The sequence below is a fragment of the Bison bison genome, unplaced genomic scaffold, assembly GCF_000754665.1.
Source record: "Bison bison bison isolate TAMUID 2011002044 unplaced genomic scaffold, Bison_UMD1.0 scf7180017862188, whole genome shotgun sequence".
NCBI classification, from domain to species: domain Eukaryota; kingdom Metazoa; phylum Chordata; class Mammalia; order Artiodactyla; family Bovidae; genus Bison; species Bison bison.
Genome location: NW_011492760.1, coordinates 42,154 through 51,191, shown reverse-complemented (window position 1 = coordinate 51,191; position 9,038 = coordinate 42,154). Strand labels below are relative to the sequence as shown.

General features: G+C 50.3%; 1 protein-coding gene across 1 annotated transcript in view; it reads right to left on the bottom strand.

Moving 5' to 3' along the window:
* The window catches only part of PSMG4 (proteasome (prosome, macropain) assembly chaperone 4), a 27,727-nt gene that overhangs the window by 16,813 nt on the left and 1,876 nt on the right, over positions 1–9,038 (bottom strand). Inside the window, 2 exon segments of the mRNA XM_010832758.1 lie at positions 7,230–7,368; positions 7,519–7,634. Coding sequence (XP_010831060.1) covers positions 7,230–7,368; positions 7,519–7,634 — 255 coding nt within the window.

Genomic DNA, 9,038 nt, shown 5'->3' with positions numbered 1-9,038 from the left:
GAATCAATCACTTGTTTCCCACACCAGGTACTCTGCAAACATTCAGAGAGAGTGAGAGGAAGAGACGGAGGGAGGGAAGTGATGAGAGGGTGGGTTCGCCATGACCGAGAGCACCTCCGTGACTCACCTTGACGGCACCTTGTCCGCAAGCCGCCCAGACTCACCGTCACCCCGGCCTCTGCAGCCCTTAATTACTTGTCTGACCACACGCTTGATTTAGCAGAGAACAGAAAGGTTTGGGGAAGCGTAAGAACGGGCTAAACAAAAGCAATGAGGGGAAGGAGATGAGGACGAAAAAAACATCAAAGACCCTAGGAACGGGGCTTCACTAACCTGAGCGCCTGGGCTGCCGCTCAGCTCCAGGAGGGCGGGGGTCCCGCCCGATCGTTTACTTGTCTTTCTGGGCCTAGAACAGCGCCCGACACAGCAGACGTTTGCTGGGTGAACTCGGTGGGCTCTCACACCACCCTGAAGGATGATGCGAGCTGTGCTGGCTGGAAGATCACACTTCCAAGGGCCCCGAGGAGGCCCCCGCGGGGCCCACCTGCTGTCCTGGGGAGGGCCTGGGGCCCGGGGAAAGGCCAGCACCAGGGAAGCTTTGGGAAGCGAGCTCTGTTTCCTCACCCTCGCCCTCCGCTGTGACAGGACCCCCTCTCTCTGGGTCCTTCTGATCATGAGGACGGCGGGCCTGCCCCGCTCGGGCACACGCCCGATTTCCCTCAGTGTCCAGGATGAAGACAGGGACGAGGACAAAAGGTCAGGCCCCTGCGGCCGTTCTGGACCATCTGATTCCTGACCAAGGGAATCACTGCCATGCAGAGGCAGGTGGTGGACACCGCCTCGCCGCACTTCAGATTCGTTGTTCAGTCGCTCAGTCATGTCCGACCCTTTGCGACCCCATGGACTGTAGCCCGCCAGGCTCCTCTGTCCATGGGATTCTCCAGGCAAGGATACTGGAGTGGCTTGCCATGCCGTCCTCCAGGGGATCTTGCTGACCCAGGGATCGAACTCGAGTCTCCCGTGGCTCCTGCTTGGCAGGCAAATTCTTTACCACTGAGCCATCAGGGAAGTCCTGCACTTCAAATTACAGCGAGGTTTTTTCCTTTTCCATCTTAAAGTACCTTGACAACTTTTTTAAGCTTTACAAATATTTTTTAAGGGTAGGTCATTTTCATCATATTTTCATTAACATTTAAAATAATTTACTCAGATTACAGTAACAAAATAAAGCAGGTAATGCTGTGGGCAGCAGCATCTGTAGGGTCTCCTCTGTCTGGGGCTCAGCCTGGGTAAACAAGAGTCAGTATAAGAGAACAAGAAGTGGAGTCCAACCAATGGCCCGTTCACTGTCAGGAGCCGGGTCAGGGAGAGGCCTGAGAGCCGTCCCGGGGGTCGCCAAGGCTCAGCTCTGGAGCCTGAAGACCTTCCCGAATCTTGCAAAAGGTGGCGGCAAACAGTCCCCCGCTCCGGGGTGGGAGGACAGCAGGGAGGTCACTGAGGTCACAGCAGAGTGCAGAGGGCCTAGGAGTCTGGAGAGGGGCTCTCTGCAGGGCATGCCACCACGTGTGAGCATGCTAGGAGGAGGCAGTGTCCCCCAGGCCTGGAGGGGAGCCCAGCGGGAGCGAGGGGTGGGAGAGAGTGAAGGGGCCCAGAGCCCACCCTCTGCGAGGTAGTGTCGAAGCAGGCCCTGTGGGCACCCTCGGTCGTCCTCCCTAAAGACCGAGTTCTCAGACCAGCATCAACCGGGACGTTCGTCATTGCCGGAAGGATGAGGTCTCTGTATTTACTGATGACAGCTCCTGGAGCCTGCGGCCTAGGCAGATTTCTTCCCAGAAACCTCATTTATCCCCCTGGCCTGTCCACAGATCACTGGAGCCTATCTCTTCCCTAAAGAAGAGAAACCCAGAGCCATGGGTACTGCGTCCTGTGGTGTGAGCAGAGCAGCATGGAGAAGCCGCGGGTTTGGCTGCCTTGGTTTCTGTCCCAGCCTGGCATATGTCACCCTCCTCCCCGGTGAGCACAGCGGGCCAGCTGTCACGCGCCCCCAGGGGACAGCCTGGGGTTTTGTGAGCCGTCTCTGCTGCCATCCTGCACTCAGGGGATCTTCCTTCTTCTGCCCCCGAGCTTTCACTTCCTCTGCAGCTGGAGGCTTCTGGGTTTCTTTTCCTATTTATGCGCATTGTGGATCAGCTGCTTTTCCAGAACCCTGTATCTCAAGAGAGGGGTCATCACAGGTCTCGCTTTGTGCTGCAAGCCCAGCAGAAATTTTAGGGTAAATGTCATGCCCAACTGACCTCTCAGCCCTCAGCTTACGTTGGAAACAAAGGATTTAGCAGCCGTGTGTCTGTGAACCCTGCATCTTCCTCCGCTTTCTTTAAAATACTGTTGCTGCAGGGCCTGGCCTCCGCGCCACCTGCAAATGCAGTGATTCAAAACTTCGATTTCCTTCTGTCTGTGAGCAAGGCACCTCAAACATCTTTCTAAGGGTTTCTGCATAGTTTTGTTAGTTCACGGAGCTCAGAGCGTTCCTAATTCCTCCATCACTCCTCCACGATCCTCTTAAATCTGGTCTTCTTCCTCATAAGCCTGATGGAGTTTAGACCTCATCTTTTGTTTACTAATTTAGTTTTATTACAGCTTTTTAAAATTTTTCTTTCTGCCTCTGTGGGTTTTTACAGAATTCCTTATAAAACACGTGATATTTCCATAGAGTTTTGGCTTCCCGGAAGCTTGTCCTGTTTCTTTCCATGGCATTTATCCTTCGTCATCAAAGAAAGAAGCGGATTTTCTACTGCAGTCTGGTTCCTCTCTTCAAGCCCCCAACAGTGTGTCTTGAAGCCCGCTCACCTCCTCAGGCACACTCTTACTTTGCATCCTGACTTCTAACATTGCCTTTGTTGCTTTGCCTTCTGCCTGAAATCTTACGGTTTGTTGAGAATTTTATATTTTCACGGGACATTTTTAAACGTCTGTGCATCTGTTGTTCCATCATTTGAAATCTTCTACTCTTTGTAGCAGAGAAGCTTCCAGAATAAACTGGCAAACAACCAATTCCCTGTAAGGAGGTAATAATTCCAATTTCAGGGAACTTGATGATGATCTGGCAGCCTCAGGTCCTTGGCCAGCGTCTTAGAAAAGCATTTCCAGCATCCTTCACGAAGGACCAGCTGAAGGACTCTGTGTCTGTCTCTGGGCTGTGTTCAGAGGGACCCTTATCTTTAGGTCACGTGCTGTCAAACAGCCAACCTTTCCAAGATCTAGCTCTACATTCTCTGAGATGCTTTTTCTTTTTTTCTTTCCAAAATGACTCGCAGAAGCTACATTTCCTCAGTTCTTTTATAATACCTATTACCTTTAAAATTAAAAGCAAATGTAACTGGGCATGCAAATATTAAGGCATATTTTCCTCAAAAATTTTATAGGAATTGTTCTATCATGTTCTAGCATTGACTGTTGCTTATAAACGTCTGGATACCTGATTTTTTCCACCTTTATAAATGACCTGGTCTCTTTCTGTTTCTGACCTGCTTCTTCTGCGTGTGTTGGAAATAGCTCGGTTCTCTGGTTGCTGTATATTTGAGATATTTTATTTACTAGAGGAATATTTATTGTTTGCCTGCACTTAATTTCCAGCAATGTGGGAGATATAAAGGCTAATAAGACATGGTTCCTGCCATCAAGGGGTCAAAAACCAGCAGGAAACAGAGGCCTCAATGGAATGAACCCCATCCTCACGCAGAAATCTAGTCTGGAGGTGGGGCCGGCAAAGCAGCCATTGCAGTGTGGGAAGAAACTGTGAGAATTCCTATTTATACTTATTTCCTATAGCTCCTCCATCCGTGGGATTCTCCAGACAAGAATCCTCCAGTGGGTTGCCATACCCTTTCCCGGGATCGAACCTGCATCTCCTGTGGCTCCTGCACTGCAGGTGGATTCTTTACCACTGGGCCACAGGGGAAGCCCTACCATAAAAATTAAGAAATTAATATAATAGTTGATGTTTTAAACAGTTAATATTCCCAGTGATGCTGGGGCCTCACAGGATGCTGTGCGTTGTGGCCACCTGTTGTGAATCATTCCCTGGAGAGGAGGAAGGGTTGGTGGGTTGGCCACCACGTTACCTAGATTTTGCTCCACTGATCCTCACAGCTGGGCTTAAAACACTACAGAAAAGAAACTGCAAAGTGAAGATATTAGCGATGCAAACACATGAAAAATAAGGAGATGGCAGAGCTTAGACTCTACTCCTTCCATAAGCTCTTCAGATCAGATCAGATCAGTCGCTCAGTCGTGTCCGATTCTTTGCGACCCCATGAATCGCAGCACGCCAGGCCTCCCTGTCCATCACCAACTCCCAGAGTTCACCCAAACTCATGTCCGTCGAGTCGGTGATGCCATCCAGCCATCTCATCCTCTGTCGTACCCTTCTCCTCTTGCCCCCAATCCCTCCCAGCATCAGAGTCTTTTCCAATGAGTCAACTCTTCAAATGAGGTGGCCAAAGTACTGGAGTTTCAGCTTTAGCATCATTCCTTCCAAAGAAATCCCAGGGCTGATCTCCTTCAGAATGGACTGGTTGGATCTCCTTGCAGTCCAAGGGACTCTCAAGAGTCTTCTCCAACACCACAGTTCAAAAGCATCAATTCTTTGGCGCTCAGCCTTCTTCACAGTCCAACTCTCACATCCATACATGACCACAGGAGAAACCATAGCCTTGACTAGACGAACCTTTGTTGGCAAAGTAATGTCTCTGCTTTTGAACATGCTATCTAGGTTGGTCATAACTTTCCTTCCAAGGAGTAAGTGTCTTTTAATTTCATGGCTGCAGTCACCATCTGCAGTGATTTTGGAGCCCAGAAAAATAAAGTCTGACACTGTTTCCCCATCTATTTCCCATGAAGTGGTGGGACCGGGCTCTTAGTCAAGCCCATTGACAGGTAAGAAAACCATGAGTAGCCCAAGTCTGATGTTGGCCAAAATAAAATTAGAAGTTAGACAATAGTGTATTTGAAATGTTGACTACCTTCTGATGTCACTCAGGATAATATGGTACCTCGAGATACTGGCTTGTAAAAATAAATGTATACAATTTATGGATAAATACCTTGGGCATAAATAAATAATAAATATGTTGGGGTTGTGGGGCTTCCCAGATGGTGCTAGCGATAAAGAATCTGCCTGCCAACGCAGGAGACATAAAAGGGTCAGGAAGATTTCCTAGAGAAGGGAATGGCTACCCACTTCAGTATTCTTGCCTGGGAAATCCCAACAGACAGAGGAGCCTGATGGGCTACAGTCCATAGCGTCACAAAGAGTCGGACACGACTGAAACGACTGAGTACATGCTGGGCGTGTATCCTCAACTCTTTTTTAATGGGTAGAGGTGTACGATGAACGAGCGGGACGATCACTGCTTTTAGGTAATAAATGTGAGCCCGACGCTAACCAGAGAAGAAGCCTCTGGGAGCAGAGCCTCACCAACTCATTGTTCCAGGTGACCTGCTGGGATCGGGGTGGGGAGGGTCGCAGGCAGTTGTATTGCGGCAGGAAGAACCATGGAAATGTCACCAGTAAAGAAGAGGAGAGGCTTCTCCAGTCAACGGAGCAGACGGACACTCAGAGACTGGAGAACACATCCTGAAAAGGAGCTGGGTGGGCAGGTTCAAGTCTCCTGGGACGCACTGTGGCGGCAGAAGGGGGCGGGTAACACTGGGAAGGTAGACCTCCCGGGTTGGAGTGGCCTCAGTGCTGTGTTAAGAATTTGGACCAGAGACTGAACCACAGGGCATCGGTGGAGACGTAAGAACAAGGAGAGCCATCAGCCAATCAGTGCTGAGATGCCTCTGACCTTTGGTGCAGAGTAAGGCGCAATAGACGATGAAATTGACATTCGTATTTAAAATATCTGTCTACTGTCTCTGTGCCTGTCACCTATCCATCCATCTATCCACCACTGAGAAACTTGGGGCACCATATTAGCATCAAGACAAAAAAATGCCTCTACATATTTCACAGAGAGTAATAAACTATTTTTAATTGTGGTAAAATGCACACAAGCATGACATCTGCGCTCTCGATCGTTTTTACAATCGCATCTCGTTGGCATTAAGACATTCACACTGTGGTACAGCCGCCACCGCAGGCCTCTCCGGGCCTCTTTTCATCTTGCAAAACTGAAAGTCTGTCCTCAATAAATACTCGCTCCCCATCCCCTCCCCTAGGCCCTGGGCAGCCCCCTCACCCTCTCTGCCTCAGCAAACTTGACTACTCTCGGTGCCTTGTATATGTTAGATCATACAATTTTTGTCTTCTCACCACGGGCTTATTTCACCAAGCACAGTATCCTCAAGGTTCGTCCGCATTCCAGCTGGTGTCAAAACATCCTTCCTTTTAAAGGCTGAATAGTACTCCGTGCGTGTGTGTGGACCACACATGTGGATGGATGTGTTAATACATCCGTCTATCACTGGACACTCAGGTTGCTTCCACGTTGGGCTATTGTGAATAATGCCGCTATGGACCTGAGTGTGCAAAGATCTCTACAAAATTCTTTCAGTTCTTTTGAGTATATGTGAGAAACCAAATGTCTTGATAAATTGTCTCTGTAGAGATTACTTGGGAAGAGTGAAATTCTCCCCGAGGTTCTCTTAAGGAATTATTTTCTTGAAAATGGACCTTGAATGTGCAGTGGTCAGTGACAAGAAGGCTGGGCAGGTCAAGCCAAGAGTCCCTGCTCAGAGGGTGACCTGCTTCTGCAGTGAAGACATCAGTGACCAGGTTAATGGTTCATGGTGACCAGACATCTAAATGCCAGAGGCAAAGGGTAGACAGTCACAGACACTCTGTGGACTTGTGCGCCTCTGTCTATCTGAATACACAGGTTTTCATTTTATTTAAGTGGCAGGCAAAGGTCTGGGCAGATCTAGAAGAGAAGTGGTGAGCTGCCTGGATCTCCATGTGCCCAGTGGCTGGAGGACCGGTTTCTACTGGGAGGGGGCAGCCGCGCAATCACATTAATATCACACTACTACAGCGACCGCACTGAAGCTTAAAATGCACCCCCATACATTCCTGAGTGTAGCATTCATTTCATATATTTATTTCTACCTTTGTGACTTCATGGATTGCACCTGCCGGTCTTAGTATTCCGGAAGGCTCCCATTCAAGGGTCTTTTCTACCCTCTGCTTGCCTTTTCCGCACAATCTGGCTCGGTCACGAGCTGTGCTTCACCAAGGATTCACAGAGTCCGCATCCTCTGGCCTGCCCTCCCCCAGCCGGCGAATCTTACTTAGGGGCTCCGACGGAGTGGGGGAGGGGACGTGCCTAAAAGGGCGCGGGGGTCCGGAGTGCGTGGACTCCCTCTGCCGACCTGCAGGACAAAGAAGGCAACGCTCTGCGCGAAGAGCCCAGCGCTCTCAGGCTGGCCTGAGGCCACTTTCACCCCAGTTCCGAGGCCGGTCGTGGGAAATCCGCCGGCTTGACGGAGGAACAAAAGGAAAGGTCGCCGCCCCTCCCCCACCCGCACTCCCGGCCTCAGCATCGTCCGGCTCGGTCCCATCCTTTGTTACCTGGGCCGACTGCTCCCTCAGGGCCCCACGGCCGCGGAAGACGAGGCTCCGAGCCTCCCACCCGGCCCTTTGATTAGAGGGCCTGGGGCAGCCCTGCGGGAGCGGTGGCTTCCCATGAGGGGAGGAAAGGGGGCCATTCACAGGGGCAGTGACAGCCGAGAAAGCTCCCGTCCTGGCGGGTCCCAGGAGCCCCCCACCCCCAGTCACAGTGAATGGCTGGACCCCTTCCTAGTCCCGGTTCTGTGGCCATTGACTCCTTTACATAAATGTTAGGGCTGGTAGCTTTCCAATATTTCTAGCTGGAGCGCATTGAGACGAGTGGAAAAAGGAAATAATGATGGATTTGCAGTCTCTTTCTTTCAATTCCTCTTCATTCATTGGCTAAGTGTCGGTTGCCCAGGAAACCGCGGGCATCTCGACTGCAGAGTCCTCTGTCAGGCTACCCGCGCCGCGAGCTGGGTGTTAAGTAGTGAATGCAGGCAGGCAGTGGGAAAACCGGAAAGCTCTAAGCCTTGCAATTTCAGTCTATGCAAAAAAAAGCACACACCTTGGTTTAAGAAAATAATGCTGTAACAATTCACTACTCATTCGGCTATGCAATGCCCCCTCCCAATCAGACTTCTTCAGTTAATTAACACAATGACTCTCTGTGTTACAGATGAATGCAAAATCACTTGAGAATTTGTCCTTGAAAATACTCTGAAAAGTGTGAGAGCAAATAGAATTTTAGTAGTTTAAGGGGTATCTTACTCGCCTCGGCCACAGAATGTTATGCCTAAAATAAAGGTTGGATTTTATTTTACAATGTTATTTCTACAACGGTCGAGGGAGGGGACAATTTAGAAATGTTAATGCATTATTTAAATTAATAGCATGTAAAGGACGGTAAAATATATTGCTCTAACACCTTCACGTCTGATACACAGTGACCCAGATGGAGAGGAATTGTGTGTAATAAACAGGCAGAAAGAAATGCTGTGATGTTGGGAGAGGGAACTGAGATGAATTTTTTTTTTTGCTTTGAAAGCCCCTCGCCAGCCTCTTCTCTGGCAACTACCCCAATAAAGGTGACAAGGGTTGGCAGACAAACTGAAAACTTCAGGGGAGGGCGGGCTGGCTTCAAGACTCACCCTTGCCACGCAAAACCAGCTCCTTGGGAAAATTAAGATATGCAGTATCATGCTTCCAAATTGAGGAGGGGGCGTGGAGCGGCCAACGAGGCTGGCAGCTCAGTGGAGGCGGGGGCGCCAGACGGTGCCCGGCAAACGGAAGGAGAGGAAAGCGGTTCTGGGGCCTGAAATGCTGCGTCCCCGAGGGCATCGGGCTTTCCGAAGGACGAGTTCCAGCCTCACCCCGTCCTAAGCCCCGTTCCTGAGAGAAAGCCCGGGGAAAGGGCGTTTTCCCCATATCTTCTTGGACACGAGAGTCCACCCCGGTCCCTCCGCGGAGACCTGGCCGTGAGACAGGGGCC